Source organism: Balaenoptera ricei, chromosome 20, assembly GCF_028023285.1.
Source record: "Balaenoptera ricei isolate mBalRic1 chromosome 20, mBalRic1.hap2, whole genome shotgun sequence".
Lineage (NCBI taxonomy): Eukaryota > Metazoa > Chordata > Mammalia > Artiodactyla > Balaenopteridae > Balaenoptera > Balaenoptera ricei.
Genome location: NC_082658.1, coordinates 20,782,121 through 20,798,720, shown reverse-complemented (window position 1 = coordinate 20,798,720; position 16,600 = coordinate 20,782,121). Strand labels below are relative to the sequence as shown.

The following is a 16,600-nucleotide window of genomic DNA, read 5'->3' as shown; positions in this document are numbered from 1 at the left end:
CCACTTCTCCCTGCTGGCTGCTCCTGGTCCAGGTGAAGACTCCACTCCTGGGGGAGGGGCTAGCAGGACCCAGGAGGAGAGGGTGCCTTGCTGTCAGCGGCACTTCTCTCCCCCTCCCCCCACTCCTCTCCCTCTCACTCCCCCCCTCACCCACCGTATTCCCCCACCCCCACTGGCCCCCTGAAGCAAACAAAGTTTTTTCTGTGGGGCAGTGAAGGGAGATTCCCAGGTTGATTTCTGCAGGGCTGGCTCCTCCCCTCAGTTTCAGTTTCTATTTCCTTCTCAGCGGAGCCCAGCAGCTTCTGGGCTAAGCCGGCGGGGCTGCAGGTGAGACCCGGGCTGGCACGGGGCAAGTGTGGTCTGCGGTACTCAGCCTTTCCCCCTGCCCAGATCAGGTTTCCGGTAGGTTCCACCGTTGCCCTGCCCCCTTCTCCAACCACCGTTGCTCTGCTCCCTTCTCCCTCAAGCTGGATAGAGTCCGGGGCACAGGGAGTTCCCTAGGCAAGACTGAGCTGGCCAGGGGTGGGGAGTGGCTCTGAGGGGTGCTGCGCCTGGGAGCGGGCCAGGAGGGCCAGTGGTCTGAGCTCCCTGCCATTTCCAGAATGGAGCTGCGACCCTACCAGTGGGAGGTGATCATGCCTGCCCTGGAGGGCAAGAATATCATCATTTGGCTGCCCACGGGCTCCGGGAAGACCAGGGCAGCTGCTTATTTGGCCAAGAGGCATCTAGAGACTGTAGACGGAGCCAAGGTGGTTGTATTGGTCAACAGGGTGAGTGTCCTGCCCTCCCCCCAGCGGCGTCTCAACTCCTCGGGTGCCTCTCAGGACCCTCCAGAACTCCAAAGCGGCTGTGACCATCTCTAAGCTCACCTGTCTTTTTACCCACTTCAGAACTCAGCCATGTCCTGGGGGTCACCTTGCTCCCCCCATTCCCCAGGCCCTGATCTAGCTTCCTCTCCCCATCTCATTCTCCACCCCCAGGTGCACCTGGTGACCCAGCATTGTGAGGAGTTCAGCAGCATGCTGGGCAGACGCTGGACCATTACAACCCTGAGTGGGGACATGGGGCCACGAGCTGGCTTTGGCCACGTGGCCCGGAGGCATGACCTGCTCATCTGCACGGCTGAGCTGCTGCAGAAGGCACTGACCAGTCTGGAGGAGGAGGAGCATGTGGAGCTCAACGGTGAGGGCTGGGGGCAGGGGGAAAGGGCGCACCCCTGAGGCCCCCTGCCTGCCAACCCCAGGGCTCCTGTTCTAGTAAAGGTGTTGGGACGTTTCATGGGATGAGGGGTTCCCCATTCACCAAACCCCAGCATACACCCCAGTAGAAACAGACCTGGCTAGAGTGCAGGATCTTGGGCAAGTACCTTCCCCCAGCTGAGCCTTAGTTTACTAATCTGTAAAATGGAGGTAAATCGTCCCTGCCTGGCCCATTCTCTGCGGCCCAGCTGCAAGCTGTGAAGGGAGGAAGGAATTCTCAGATGAGTTGTGGGGACTATGTGAAACAGCTTATGGGAGGAAGGGCTTTGCAAACTTAGGTAATAACCTTCTCTTGTGTGCCTCCAGCCTTCTCCCTGCTGGTGGTGGATGAGTGTCACCACACGCACAAAGACACCGTCTACAACGTCATCCTGAGCCGGTACCTGGAGCTTAAATTCCAGAGGACCCGGCCGCTGCCGCAGGTGCTGGGTCTCACAGCCTCGCCAGGCACTGGCGGGGCCTCCACGCTCGATGGGGCCATTGACCACGTCCTGCAGGTCAGCTTGGCCCTTGTGACCCTCCTACCAGAAACCTCCCTAACCTGTCCTGCCTTACCCCATGCCCATCAGCCCTCTCCAGACTCCCCCAGGCAGGGTTCAAGCCCCTTCGCCACCTAAGCTCCAGCCTCCAATGACTTCTTGTCGCACTTAGAATAATCTCCCAAGTCCACTCTGGCTTACAAAGTCCCATGTGATCTAGGCCTTGCCTACCTCCCACCCTCATTTCCTGCACCCTTCCCCTCACTCCCACTATTCTGGCCTTCTCTCTGTATCTTAAGCATGTCAGGCTTGTCCTGTCTCAGGACCTTTGCACTTGCCATTTCTTCTGCCCTGAATGCCTTTACCCTGCACTTTACTTGTCAGGCTCTTTCTTGTCATTCAGGGAGCAGCTTAAATGTCACGGCTTCAGAGTTTTCCCTGATCATCACTGCGCTCTTTTTTTTTTTAAATAAATTTATTTATTTAATCATTTATTTTTGGCTGCGTTGGGTCTTCTTTGCTGCACATGGGCTTTCTCTAGTTGCTGTGAGCAAGGGCTACTCTTCATTGCGGTGCGCGGGCTTCTCTTTGCAGTGGCTCCTCTTGTTGCGGAGCACGGGCTCTAGGCGCGCGGGCTTCAGTAGTTGTGGCACGCAGGCTCAGTAGTTGTGGCTCGTGGGCTCTAGAGCAGAGGCTCAGTAGTTGTGGCGCATGGGCTTAGTTGCTCTGTGGCATGTGGGATCTTCCTGGACCAGGGATCGATCCCGTGTCCCCTGCATTGGCAGGCGGATTCTTAACCACAGCGCTACCAGGGAAGTCCCGCTGCGCTCTTTCATACCATCCAGTTTTTTTTTTCAGAGCTAGTTAACACTATGTGAAATTCTCTCATTCTGTTACTCTTTTTTTCTTTTCTTTTTTTTTTTTTTTACCATTACTATTTTTTTTAATCAGTCATCAATTTTATACAAATCACAGTATACATGTCAATCCCAATCGCCCAATTCAGCACACCACCATCCCCACCCCACTGCAGTTTTCCCCCCTTGGTGCCCATACGTTTGTTCTCTACATCTGTGTCTCAACTTCTGCCCTGCAACCCGGTTCATCTGTACCATTTTTCTAGGTTCCACATACATGTGTTAATATACGATATTTGTTTTTCTCTTTCTGACTTACTTCACTCTGTATGACAGTCTCTAGATCCATCCACGTCTCAAAAAATGACTCAATTTCGTTCCTTTTTATGGCTGAGTAATATTCCATTGTATATATGTACCACATCTTCTTTATCCATTCGTCTGTCGATGGGCATTTAGGTTGCTTCCATGACCTGGCTATTGTAAATAGTGCTGCAATGAACATTCGGGTGCATGTGTCTTTTTGAATTATGATTTTCTCTGGGTATATGCCCAGTAGTGGGATTGCTGGGTCATATGATAATTCTATTTTTAGTTTGTTCTCTATAGTGGCTGTATCTCTATAGTGGCTGTTCTCTATAGTGGCTGTTGTTCTCTATAGTGGCTGTATCAATTTACATTCCCACCAACAGTGCAAGAGGGTTCCCTGTTCTCCACACCCTCTCCAGTGTTTGTTGTTTGTAGATTTTCTGAGGATGCCCATTCTAACTGGTGTGAGGTGATACCTCAGTGTAGTTTTGATTTGCATTTCTCTAATAATTAGTGATGTTGAGCATCTTTTCATGTGCTTCATGGCCGTCTGTATGTCTTCTTTGGAGAAATGTCTATTTAGGTCTTCTGCCCATTTTTGGGTTGGGGTGTTTGTTTCTTTAATATTGAGCTGAATGAGCTGTTTATATATTTTGGAGATTAATCCTTTGTCCGTTGATTCGTTTGCAAATATTTTCCCCATTCTGAGGGTTGTCTTTTCGTCTTGTTTATAGTTTCCTTTGCTGTGCAAAAGGTTTGAAGTTTCATTAGGTCCCATTTGTTTATTTTTGTTTTTATTTCCATTACTCTAGGAGGTGGATCAAAAAAGATCTTGCTGTGATTTATGTCAAAGAGTGTTCTTCCTATGTTTTCCTCTAAGAGTTTTATAGTGTCCAGTCTTACATTTAGATCTCTAATCCATTTTGAGTTTATTTTTGTGTATGGTGTTAGGGAGTATTCTATTTTCATTCTTTTACATGTAGCTGTCCAGTTTTCCCAGCACCACTTATTGAAGAGACTGTCTTCTCTCCATTGTATATCTTTGCCTCCTTTGTCATAGATTAGTTGACCATAGGTGCGTGGGTTTATCTCTGGGCTTTCTATCTTGTTCCATTGATCTCTGTGTCTGTTTTTGTGCCCGTACCATGTTGGCTTGATTACTGTAGCTTTGTAGTATGAAGTCAGGGAGTGTGATTCCTCCAGCTCCGTTTTTTTCCCTCAAGACTGCTTTGGCTATTCGGGGTCTTTTGTGTCTCCATACAAATTTGAAGATGATTTGTTCTAGTTCCGTAAAAAATGCCATTGGTAATTTGATAGGGATTGCATTGAATCTGTAGATTGCTTTGGGTAGTATAGTCATTTTCACAATATTGATTCTTCCAATCCAAGAACATGGTATATCTCTCCATCTGTTGGTATCATCTTTAATTTCTTTCATCAGTGTCTTATAGTTTTCTGCATACAGGTCTTTTGTCTCCCTAGGTAGGTTTATTGCTAGGTATTTTATTCTTTCTGTTGCAATGGTAAATGGGAGTGTTTCCATAATTTCTCTTTCAGATTTTTCGTCATTAGTGTATAGGAATGCAAGAGATTTCTGTGCATTAATTTTGTATCCTGCAACTTTACCAAATTCATTAATTAGCTCTAGTAGTTTTCTGGTGGCATCTTTAGGAATCTCTGTGTATAGTATCATGTCATCCTCAAACATGAGGATCATGTCATGACAGTTTTACTTCTTCTTTTCCAATTTGTATTCCTTTTATTTCTTTTTCTTCTCTGATTGCCGTGGCTAGGACTTCCAAAACTATGTTGAATAATAGTGGTGAGAGTGGACATCCTTGTCTCATTCCTGATCTTAGAGGAAATGCTTTCAGTTTTTCACCGTTGAGAATGATGTTTGCTGTAGGTTTGTCGTATATGGCCTTTATTATGTTGAGGTAGGTTCCCTCTATGCCCACTTTCTGGAGAATTTTTATCATAAATTGGTGATGAATTTTGTCAAAAGCTTTTTCTGCATCTATGGAGATGATCATATGGTTTTTATTCTTCAATTTGTTAATATGGTGTATCACATTGATTGATTTGCGTATATTGAAGAATCCTTGCGTCCCTGGGATAAATCCCACTTGATCGTGGTGTATGATCCTTTTAATGTGTTTTTGGATTCTGTTTGCTAGTATTTTGTTGAGGATTTTTGCATCTATATTCATCAGTGATATTGGTCTGTAATTTTCTTTTTTTGTAGTATCTTTGTCTGGTTTTGGTATCAGGGTGACGGTGGCCTCATAGAATGAGATTGGGAGTGTTCCTCCCTCTGCAATTTTTTGGAAGAGTTTGAGAAGGATGGGTGTTAGCTCTTCTCTAAATGTTTGATAGAATTCACCTGTGAAGCCATCTGGTCCTGGACTTTTGTTTGTTGGAAGATTTTTAATCACAGTTTCAATTTCATTACTTGTGATTGGTCTGTTCATATTTTCTGTTTCTTCCTGGTTCAGTCTTGGAAGGTTATACCTTTCTAAGAATTTGTCCATTTCTTCCAGGTTGTCCATTTTATTGGCCTAGAGTTGCTTGTAGTAGTCTCTTAGGATGCTTTGTATTTCTGCGGTGTCTGTTGTAACTTCTCCTTTTTCATTTCTGATTTTATTGATTTGAGTCCTCTCCCTCTTTTTCTTGATGAGTCTGGCTAATGGCTTATCAATTTTGTTTATCTTCTCAAAGAAACAGCTTTTAGTTTATTGATCTTTGCTACTGTTTTCTTTGTTTCTATTTCATTTATTTCTGCTCTGATCTTTATGATTTCTTTCCTTCTGCTAACTCTGGGTTTTGTTTGTTCTTCTTTCTCTAGTTGCTTTAGGTGTAAGGTTAGATTGTTTACTTGAGATTTTTCTTGTTTCTTGAGATAGGCTTGTATAGCTATAAACTTCCATCTTAGAACTGCTTTTGCCGTATCCCATAGGTTTTGGATCATCATGTTTTCATTGTCATTTGTCTCTAGGTATTTTTTGATTTCTTCTTTGATTTCTTCAGTGATCTCTTGGTTATTTAGTAATGTATTGTTTAGCCTCCATGTGTTTGTGTTTTTTACGTTTTTTTCCCTGTAATTGATTTCTAATCTCATAGCATTGTGGTCAGAAAAGATGTTTGATATGATTTAAATTTTCTTAAATTTACTGAGGCTTGATTTGTGACCCAAGATGTGATCTATCCTGGAGAATGTTCCGTGCGCACTTGAGAAGAAAGTGTAATCTGCTGTTTTTGGAAGGAATGTCCTATAAATATCAATTAAATCTATCTGGTCTATTGTGTCATTTAAAGCTTCTGTTTCCTTATTTATTTTCATTTTGGATGATCTGTCCATTGGTGTAAGTGAGGTGTTAAAGTTCCCCACTATTATTGTGTTACTGTCGATTTCCTCTTTTATAGCTGTTAGCAGTTGCCTTATGTATCGAGGTGCTCCTATGTTGGGTGCATATATATTTATAATTGTTATATCTTCTTCTTGGATTGATCCCTTGATCATTATGTATTGTCTTTCCTTGTCTCTTGTCACATTCTTTATTTTATAGTCTATTTTATCTGATATGAGTATAGCTACTCCAGCTTTCTTTTGATTTCCATTTGCATGGAATATCTTTTTCCATCCCCTCACTTTCAGTCTGTATGTGTCCCTAGGTCTGAAGTGGGTCTCTTGTAGACAGCATATATATGGGTCTTGTCTTTGTATCCATTCAGCAAGCCTGTGTCTTTCGGTTGGAGCATTTAATCCATTCACGTTTAAGGTAATTATCGGTATGTATGTTCCTATGACCATTTTCTTAATTGTTTTGGGTTTGTTTTTGTAGGTCCTTTTCTTCTCTTGTGTTTCCCGCTTAGAGAAGTTCCTTTAGCATTTGTTGTAGAGCTGGTTTGGTGGTGCTGAATTCTCTTAGCTTTTGCTTGTCTGTAAAGCTTTTGATTTCTCCATCAAATCTAAATGAGATCCTTGCTGGGTAGAGTAATCTTGGTTGTAGGTTCTTCCCTTTCATCACTTTAAGTATATCATGCCACTCCCTTCTGGCTTGTAGAGTTTCTGCTGAGAAATCAGCTGTTAACCTTATGGGAGTTCCCTTGTATGTTATTTGTCGTTTTTCCCTTGCTGCTTTCAATAATTTTTCTTTGTCTTTAATTTTTGCCACTTTGATTACTATGTGTCTCTCTGAGTTTCTCCTTGGGTTTATCCTGTATGGGACTCTCTGCGCTTCCTGGACTTGGTGGCTATTTCCCTTCCCATGTTAGGGAAGTTTTCAACTATAATCTCTTCAGATATTTTCTCTGGTCCTTTCTCTCTCTCTTCTCCTTCTGGGGCCCCTATAATGCGAATGTTGTTGCGTTTAATGTTGTCCCAGAGGTCTCTTAGGCTGTCTTCATTTCTTTTCATTCTTTTTTCTTTATTCTGTTCCACAGCAGTGAATTCCACCATTCTGTCTTCCAGGTCACTTATCCGTTCTTCTGCCTCAGTTATTCTGCTATTGATTCCTTCTAGTGTAGTTTTCATTTCAGTTATTGTATTGGTCATCTCTGTTTGTTTGTTCTTTAATTCTTCTAGGTCTTTGTTAATCATTTCTTGCATCTTCTCGATCTTTGCCTCCATTCTTATTCCGAGGTCCTGGATCATCTTCACTATCATTATTCCGAATTCTTTTCGTGGAAGGTTGCCTATCTCCACTTCATTTAGTTGTTTTTCTGGGGTTGTATCTTGTTCCTTCATCTGGTATATAGCCCTCTGCCTTTTCATCTTGTCTATCTTTCTGTGAATGTGGTTTTTGTTCCACAGGCTGCAGGATTGTAGTTTTTCTTGCTTCTGCTGTCTGCCCTCTGGTGGTTGAGGCTATCTAAGAGGATTGATGGGAGGCTCTGGTGGTGGGTAGAGCTGACTGTTGCTGTGGCCTCTGTTACTCTTTTTTTTTAATTTAAATTTAAATTTATTTATTTGGCTGCGTCGGGTCTTAGCTGCGGCACACGGGATCTTCGCTGCGGCATGCGGGATCTTTCATTGCAGTGGGCAGGCTCCTCTGTAGTTATGGGGCACGGGCTCCAGAGCGCGTGGGCTCAGTAGTTGTGGCGTGCGGGCTTAACTGCCCTGCGGCATGTGGGATCTTAGTTCCCGGGCCAGGTGGATTCTTAACCACTGGACCACCAGGGAAGTCCCTCATTCTGTTACTCTTTACCTGTTTATCATCTGTCTCCCCAACTCCAATGTAAGATGCTCTGTATCCCTGGTAACTAGAACAGCACTGGGCATAGAGAAGGAAGGCAATAGCTATTTCTTGAATACATGAGTCCCCACTCCCAGTGGCCCTGCCTCAGCCCATCCTGCCCCAAAGCTCTGCTCATTGTCCCCACAGAACCCCCCATTCCAGTGAACCCCTCTCTGTTGCCCCAGCTCTGTGCCAACCTGGACACGTGGCGCATCATGTCACCCCAGGACTACCGCTCCCAGCTGCAGGAGCACAGCCGCCAGCCCTGCAAACAGTACGACCTCTGCCACAGACGCACCCAGGTGCATGGGGGGAGGGCCGTGGCAGGGGGTGGGGTCTGGTGTGAAGTTAGGGCACCTGGGGTTGAGCTCTGACTCCACCCTCACTAGCTCTGTGGTTTCAGGTTATTTGCTTTTGTCTCAGCCTCCATCTCCCCTTTTTGTGAAATGGGGCAGATACAGCCCATGCCCTCAGCCTGCTGTTTTGACTCAGATGCCACAGCGGGCATCTCTCAAAACCCTGGGCACACTTTGCAAACCGTAAAGCTGGGGCACTTTGTGCTGAGGCTGTTCCAAGCTCTCTCCTGCGGTGCAGACACTGTCTGGTGTCTGCTATGACAGGGCTGGACAAGGACTAGACATCACTGTGCTCAGGCCAGAAGTCAAGGATTCCAACGTAGCAGGAGCGGGGTGCAGGACCCCGACCTCTGCCTCCAGCCCGGACTCCTTTCACACCCTGGCCGGCCTCCCTCTGGGGCTCCCACCTGTCCAGCTCCGATGTGCCGGCAGTAGCGGCGCAGCTTCACCCGGAGATCAGCGTCCCCACTGGGTGCCATTCCCCCGATGTGCGTGGGAAACCCCTCACACCCTCACTCTTCTCGTCCAGGAGCCGTTTGGCGACATGCTGAAGGAGCTCATGGACCAAATCCACGACCATCTGGAGATGCCCGAGTTGAGACGGGACTTCGGGACGCAGACCTACGAGCAACAAGTGGTGGAGCTGAGCCGGGATGGTGAGAGGGGCCGTTCTAGGGAAGGGCTAGGCGGCCGGGGCGGTCCGGGGCGGGGCCATCCTGGGCGGAGCCTTTCGGGGCCCCCCCCCCCCGTAGTCTAGGCGGAAGTGGGCCCTGGAGGGGCGTGGCCACTCAGGCCCTGCGAACTCTGCCCTCCCTCAGCGGCTGAGGCGGGGCTCCAGGAGCGGCGGGTGTACGCGCTTCACCTGCGTCGCTACAACGACGCACTGCTCATCCACGACACGGTCCGTGCGGTGGATGCCCTGGCCACTCTGCAGGATTTCTACGACAGGGAGCGCACCACTAAGACCCAGATCCTGCATGCCGAGCGCTGGCTGCTGGCGCTGTTTGATGGTGAGGCTCGCAACTGAACTAAAGGTCAGGGGCCAGCCAGGACGCAGGTGCCAACGTGGGTGGGGAAGGTGCCAACGAGGGTACCGGGGCCCTAATTTTCTAACCAAAAGTCAAGACCGTGGATATGACAAAAGATAATATGCCCTCATTTGTGAAGGTTTGCACAGATATAAAAACTAATTCATGTTTTTGACAGAGATTTTTAAAGAACCATTTAATTGGGACGGTCCTTGAAGGTTTGGGATGTGTGGTACCTTTAAACTGGGAAAGTGAGGTGGTCAGAGGATGAAATGTAAGGCTAGAGGAGGCCTCAGCACAGGCTGGAGGGCAAGGATCTTTCTGAAGAGACCTGAGTTGAGTCAGACCCGGGGAGCAAAGATTAGCATGAAAATGTTCAGGGTCATCCTGGTAGCTGGGTTGAAGAGGGGTACTGGATGAGGTATGTGAGCAAAGGATTCTACACTGTAGGCCCCCGACCTAAGGCTGGCCGGCCTTAAGGCTGGGCAGGCAGAGGGTATCCTTAAGTGTGCTTTTGGTGCTGTTCAGGGGAATTAGGCAGGAGCAGGTGTCGTCAGGCACCCCCCAACCCCCAACTCCTGTAATCTTATCCCCATGAGTCCCCCACGCCCAACCCATGCCTTGCCCACCTCCAGACCTGAGTCCTGCGCCTCTGTTTTGGGCTTTTCTGGCAGATCACAAGAATGAGCTGGCCCACCTGGCAACTCGTGGCCCAGAGAACCCGAAACTGGCGGTGCTGGAAGAGATCCTGCAGAAGCAGTTCAGGAGCCCTGACAGCCCCCGGGGCATCATCTTCACCCGGACCCGCCAGAGTGCTCACTCCCTCCTGCTCTGGCTCCAGCAGCAGCCAGGCCTGCAGACAGTGGACATCAGGCCCCAGCTGTTGATTGGGGCTGGAAACAGCAGCCAGAGCGCTCAGATGATCCAGATGACTCAGGTGTGGGTTCTGGGGAAAGGAGCTGAGGGTGGGGCTTCCCTAGTGGAGAAAGGGAGGGGACGGAATCTTCAGCACAGAGCAATGGGGGACTGATTAGCTCCAGGCAGAGGGCAGAGAGCTGGGGGGTGGGGTGGAGAGGTATACACTGAGGTCCCCAGTGTTGAAGGTTCCCCCAATCTGGAGATCTCTGGGGGAAGAGAGGCAGAGGCTTGGGGATCTGCAGGGAGAGGCGAGTGATGTCCTCAGGACAGGGAATCAGGGGTCTGGGGTCCCTTGCATGAGAAGAATAGGTCCTGAGAGCTCCTAGAGTAGAGGGGCAGGGACCTTTAGGGACTCCTAAGGGAGACAGGGGTTAGATGGGTACCTGGGAAGATGAGCAAGGTCCTGGGGCTACTTGAAGATAGAGGTGGGGACGCAGGGTTCCTAGGGAAAGGGGACAAGATTGTGAGTAAAAGGGCTAAACCAGGAGAGGCTGGGCTGGCAGGAAGATAGGCCTGAACCCACCTCATTTACCATCCTCTTTCTCCTCCCCCACTTCCTTCCAGAGGGACCAGCAAGAAGTGATCCAGAAGTTCCGGACTGGTACCCTGAACCTCCTGGTGGCTACGAGTGTGGCAGAGGAGGGGCTGGACATCCCCCAGTGCAATGTGGTGGTGCGCTATGGGCTCCTGACCAATGAGATCTCCATGGTCCAGGTGCCCAAAGCATCCCTCCCCAAAACAGCCCTCAAAGGATGCTGTGTGGGACCCCAGCCCCACTCAGGCCCCTCTGTTTTCTCTTTCCCCAGGCAAGGGGCCGTGCCCGGGCCAGCCAAAGTGTATACTCATTTGTGGCGGTCCAAGGTAGTCGGGAGCTGAAGCGGGAGCTGACCAATGAGGCGCTGGAGACTCTGATGGAACGGGCAGTGGCTGCTGTGCAGGAGATGGACCAGGCCAAGTACCAGGACAGGGTTTGTGGGCAGCCTGAGTACCCTGCGGGGAAGGGGACTGAGGACTCTGCCTGGAAGGTCTCTGACTGCACACACATGCACTCCCCTGGTCCCCCTTCCTCTGGGGGCTAGCCTGGCCCACCTGGGGAAGATTTGAATGAAGGGAAAGGTAGAGGCTGAGGTGGGGCTTCCAGGGAAAGCAATGGCTGTTCTCCAAAATGCCTTGGAAACAGGCCTTATCCAGGGCTTTGAATTTATCCTCATCACCAAATATTTTGCGTATCTGTGAGAGCCGCCTTACAGCCCTTCTGGAACCAGGCAGCAGGGAAACAAACAGACACATCCACAAAATAAGCCCAGAACCAGGGCTTAAATCAGTTCCCCTGAGGCAGGGTCACCATCATCCAGCCTTGTTCAGGATGGTCCCTATTTACTCCTGTTGTCCCAGCATAATTATTAACGGTGCCCCATGTTAGATTAAAAGAAGCCACTTTGCACGAAATCCTCCAAAGAGGGAGTAAAGATTCAGCAAAAAGACTTGCCTTCCTCTCATATTGTTTTCCACCCCCATATTTTTTTCCACAGAGCTGCTTGCTAAAAACTCCAGGGATGGTTGAGGAAGTCCCTTCTGGGTGCTAATAATCTGAGGTCTTTGGGAGCCCTTTGTCCCCCTGGGAGCATTCCCGGGGTCAGGTCTCTCAGGCCCCAGCCATGCCCCGTGTCCCCTCCCACCCCAGATCCAGGATCTGCAGCGGGCAGCCTTGGTCAAGCGGGCAGCCCAGGCGGCCCAGCGGGAGAGTCACCAGCACAAGTTCCTGGCAGAGCACGTGCGGCTCCTCTGTGTCAACTGCACGGTGCCCGTGGGCTATGGGAGTGACCTGCGGAGGGTCGAGGGTACCCACCACGTCAACGTGAACCCCAACTTCTCGTGAGAACTGTACAATGGGCTGTCGGGATGGGAAGCGGGGAGAGAAGAAGGGTATGATGGAAGATGGAGAATCCCTCCCAGCCAGACAGTGCTTTGAGGGTTTGGAAGGTTAAAGAGCATTTTAACAACTACCAAGTATGCATTTTCACAGTAGTCTGAGTAGACAGGTCTTATCATCACCCCACTTTACAGGTGAGGAAACAGAGGCTCAGAGAGGCTAAGTGACTTGCCCAAGCTCCCACAGCCACTATGTGGTTGAGCAAGAGCTGGAATTCAGGATGCCAAATGCTGAGGGGCCACAGACTGGCCCCCTGGTCCTACCTACTTTGTTTTTGTTTTTTAATATTTATTTATTTATTTTTGGCTGCATTGGGTCTTAGTAGCGGCACTCGGGATCTTTCGTTGCAGCGTGTGGGCTATTCGTTGTGGCGCGCGGGCTTCTCTCTAGTTGTGGCACGCAGGCTCATTAGCTGCAGCACATGGGCTCTGTAGTCAAGGCACATGGGCTCTGTAGTTGAGGCGCATGGGCTCAGTAGTTACGGCACCTGGGCCAAATTGCCCCGCAGCATGTGGGATCTTGGTTCCCCAACCAGGGGTCCTACCTACTTTGAAGACATCAAGAGGGGCTGGTTGTCCCTGAGCCATCCCCTCATCTTCCACCCTCTAGAGGGTAACCTTTCCCCATCCTCCATCCATTCATTATTTATTAGGTACCTGTTATGCCAAGGATCTTCACACAGGTTCTCTCATTTGAGGAGGTAGCATTTCAACTAGGACTTGTCTTGAAGGATGCACTGGGTTGGAAAGTGAGATGAGGAGATGCAGGGATGATGCAACGGGAGTAATTCTGGTTGACCTGAGTGGAAGAGATGGTGAAGGATGAGATTCTGAAGGAACACAGACTGGCCTGTGGAGGACCTTGAAGGTTGGGCCTGAAAGTTTAGCCTTTGTCCTGTACGCAATGAGGAGTCTTGGAGGGATTTTGAGCAAGGGAATGTCAGGGTCAGATGTACATTTGTAGAGGGTCACTCTGGCAGTTGGTGGAAGGATGACGTGGGGTTGAGAGTAAGGATGGAATGGGATGGAAGGATGGGGCAGGGAGAGCTGTTGGGGGGCTGTTGAAATCATCCGGGTGGGTAGTGCTGAGGCCTGAGCTTGGGCAGAAGAGGGTGCCGTGGAGGCAGCATAGGCAGAGTGTAACCTCTCGACAGGCAGGAAGGCCCAAGGCCCAGGCGCAGGCTCAGCAGGCAGGAGGGCATGAGATCTGGGGCTGGGGTTGGGGGGTGGGGTCCATGAGGGCTATGGCCACTCCCATTCTTCTCCAGGATCTACTACACCATCTCCCATGAGCCTGTGGTCATCAACAGAGTCTTCAAGGACTGGAGGCCTGGGGGCGTCATTAGCTGCAGGAACTGTGGGGAGGTAAGTGCTGGGGCCGTGGCCCTTAGCACTAGTCTTGAGAAGTCCTCAGTCTGAGGGAGGAAGCCCAGCCTCTGCCATCAGGGTGCCCTCACTGGGATGGGGGAGGCAGCCCTGCCCCAGGAGCTCCCAATCTGAGGAGAGGAGTTCCACCTCTGTCTTAGGGAGCCCACAGTGTGATGGGGGAGATAGCTCTCAGGCTGAGGTGGGAGACATAGGCCCAGCATTCATGAACTCCAACCTGAGGAGAGAAGCCCTGTCTGAGAACAGAGATGCAGACCTGGCCATCTCTGTCCCACCCACAGGGCTGGGGTCTGCAGATGATCTACAAGTCAGTGAAGCTGCCAGTACTCAAAGTCCGCAGCTTGCTGCTGGAGACACCGCAAGGGCGGGTCCAGTCCAAGAAGTGGTCCCGCGTGCCCTTCACCGTGCCTGACTTTGACTACGTGCAGCACTGTGCCCAGAGCCTGGCAGACTTCTCCCTGGACTGACCATCTTGTCCCTGCAGTGCCTGCTGTAGCCTGCAGGGGGCGGGAGAATCCACAGCAGCCACCATCTCCTGGGCAAAGCCTGGGTCCAGCCCCTCCCTCCAGAGTCACCAGCTCCAGCCTCCCGGCTGACCAGCCACAGAGGAACCCTGGGCACCCAGGCTGGCCTGGACTCCCACACTGAGGAAGCAGCTGGAGAGCCGCAGCTCATCCCAGACCCCCCTCACATGTACACAGACACCTTCATGTGCAATGGATGGAGCTGATGGGGGGAAACTGAGGCAGAAAATGGCCCCACTGTACTAGGCATCGCCAGTTTCCCTTGGCTTCAACATTCCTTCCCTGCCAAGGCCACTTGTATTCTTTGAGATTCTCCGTAAATTAAAAATAAAGAAGTAGAACTCATGTAGAAAATGGGTGGTATTTTTTTTTTTAAATTAATTTACTTACTTATTTATTTATGTTTGGCTGTGTTGGGTTGGGTCTTCGTTTCTGTGCGAGGGCTTTCTCTAGTTGTGGCAAGCGGGGCCCACTCTTCATCGCGGTGCGCGGGCCTCTCACTATCGTGGCCTCTCTTGTTGCAGAGCACAGGCTCCAGACGCGCAGGCTCAGTAGTTGTGGCTCACGGGCCCAGCTGCTCCGCGGCATGTGGGATCTTCCCAGACCAGGGCTCGAACCCGTGTCCCCTGCATTTGCAGGCAGATTCTCAACCACTGTGCCACCAGGGAAGCCCCAATGGGTGGTATTTTTTAAACAGATGTGTTGAGGTATAATTGACATAACTGTACATATTTATAGTGTGCAGTTTGATAAGTTTAGTGTATGTATGCTCTTCCACAATCAAGATAATGAACATCACCATCACCCTCAAAACTTCCTTGTTCCCAATGTAATCCTCTTCCCCTTCCCCATCCACCAATCTGCTTTGTGCTGTATTTCTCTCTTTTTTTTTAGTTAGTTTTGTTTTAATTAATTTATTTTATTTTATTTATTTATTTTTTGGCTGTGTCAGGTCTTGGTTACAGCATGCGGGTTTCTTTCTAGTTGTGGCACGTGGGCTTCTCTCTAGTTGTGGCTTAACTGCCCGTGACGCGTGGGATCTTAGTTCCCCAACCAGAGATCAAACCTGCGTCCCCTGCATTGGAAGGCGGATTCTTAACCACTGGACCACCAGGGAAGTCCCTGTGTTGTATTGCTAATGTTCAAAGCTTTTTTAAAAAAATTTTTTTAACACCCCTCTTTATGGCTATCATGTAACCTTGATTTGGAGAGAGCATCAAAAGTCTAAATTTGAGAGCCACTGAGAATGTGAGGCCTTTCTGCCTCCTCCACCCCATAATAGGCTCAAACCCCAGTGCCCCCCTCTCCATCCTCTCCTAACCCCCAGGTCATCTCCCCTGGGCTGAGGAGAGGCTGAGATCCAGGATTTGAGGGGTAGGGCTCAGGTAGGCATGGGGGGTGGGAGAAGTTGTAAAGGCCTAAATTTTCTGTTCTCGTTTTAACAAGAAAGAAAGAAAAAGAAAGGCAAGATCTAGGTTGATTCTTCAGGGAAAGGGCTATTTCTGTAGTAAGCAGCCCAGCAGGCAGGAGTCACCTTCAAGAGGAAGGGAGGGGGCTAGGGCAGAGATTTGAGAGCAGGATGGCAGTCCTTCCTGCCATCTAACCTCCTTCCCTCTGGCTACATCCCTGGTCCTGCCTAAGGGTAGATGGGAAATAATGCGCACTCCCTTCTCCCAGCATCTTTCTTCAGTCTGCCTCTTGTCTGACTGAAGGGTGACATTTCAGTACCAGTCTTTTTGGCCTCCACTCCCCCAGAGAGTGTACCCCTCTTTCCTAGGGCCTCTCTTCCTGCTATTCTCCAGTGTTCCTTGGCCACGGCTCCAGGAGTCACCCTTCTCCTCCCTCCTGTCCCATCTCTGCCTCCCGGGGCCCCTTCTTCTGCCCCTCTGCTCTCCACTTCACCTTCACTTGTGATATCTCCTGCCAGCAATGTGCCTTTTACAGGTCAATAAAATTAGCGACTGGGGGCAGAGGGAGGGGGGCAGGGGCCCAGGGGTGCTAAGCTCAATGGCCTTGAGTGTAGCTGGATGCACGGAGTCCGGATGCCTGTCATTCCAGGGCTAAACAGTGACAGCTGAGGGACCTGAGTTGGCGTTGAGGGCAGGGGTGGGGGTGGCGTGGGGGGTGTGTGTGTGTGTGTGTGTGTGTGGCTGTGTTGCTGGGAGAGAGATGGACTGAGGATAAAGATGACCTGGGCACCTAATGGTCCCCTCGGTGGCCTGAGCCCCTACACAGCTGACCCCTGGATGGGGGGGCCCTGACTTTAGAGGACGTGTCCTATCGCGCACCCACCTTGCCTGGCTGGGAGAGCTTTC

At 49.9% G+C, this 16,600-nt stretch overlaps 1 protein-coding gene across 3 annotated transcripts; it reads left to right on the top strand.

Moving 5' to 3' along the window:
• The first annotated feature begins 268 nt into the window (after window positions 1-268).
• Window positions 269-14,639, top strand: DHX58 (DExH-box helicase 58). Of its 3 annotated transcripts, none has more exons than XM_059907724.1 (13): window positions 269-402; window positions 602-770; window positions 981-1,182; window positions 1,566-1,756; window positions 8,327-8,443; window positions 9,027-9,153; window positions 9,316-9,507; window positions 10,200-10,462; window positions 11,008-11,157; window positions 11,250-11,411; window positions 12,128-12,318; window positions 13,644-13,740; window positions 14,043-14,639. In XM_059907724.1, the coding sequence occupies exons 2-13, from the start codon at window positions 603-605 to the stop codon at window positions 14,226-14,228; spliced, it is 2,046 nt and encodes a 681-aa protein (XP_059763707.1). In that variant the 5' UTR covers window positions 269-402; window position 602; the 3' UTR covers window positions 14,229-14,639. The 3 variants fall into 3 exon arrangements, with proteins under 3 accessions (XP_059763707.1, XP_059763709.1, XP_059763708.1); XM_059907725.1 differs by having other exon boundaries at window positions 290-327; XM_059907726.1 differs by lacking the exon at window positions 8,327-8,443.
• The last annotated feature ends 1,961 nt before the right edge of the window (window positions 14,640-16,600 follow it).

Excerpts from the sequence above, each read along its gene's own strand:
- DHX58 (XM_059907724.1), top strand. The coding sequence starts at position 603 with ATGGAGCTGCGACCCTACCAGTGGGAGGTGATCATGCCTGCCCTGGAG. Across the intron at positions 8,444-9,026 it reads TCTGCCACAGACGCACCCAG|GAGCCGTTTGGCGACATGCT; the intron begins GTGCATGGGGGG and ends CTTCTCGTCCAG. Across the intron at positions 12,319-13,643 it reads AACGTGAACCCCAACTTCTC|GATCTACTACACCATCTCCC; the intron begins GTGAGAACTGTA and ends ATTCTTCTCCAG.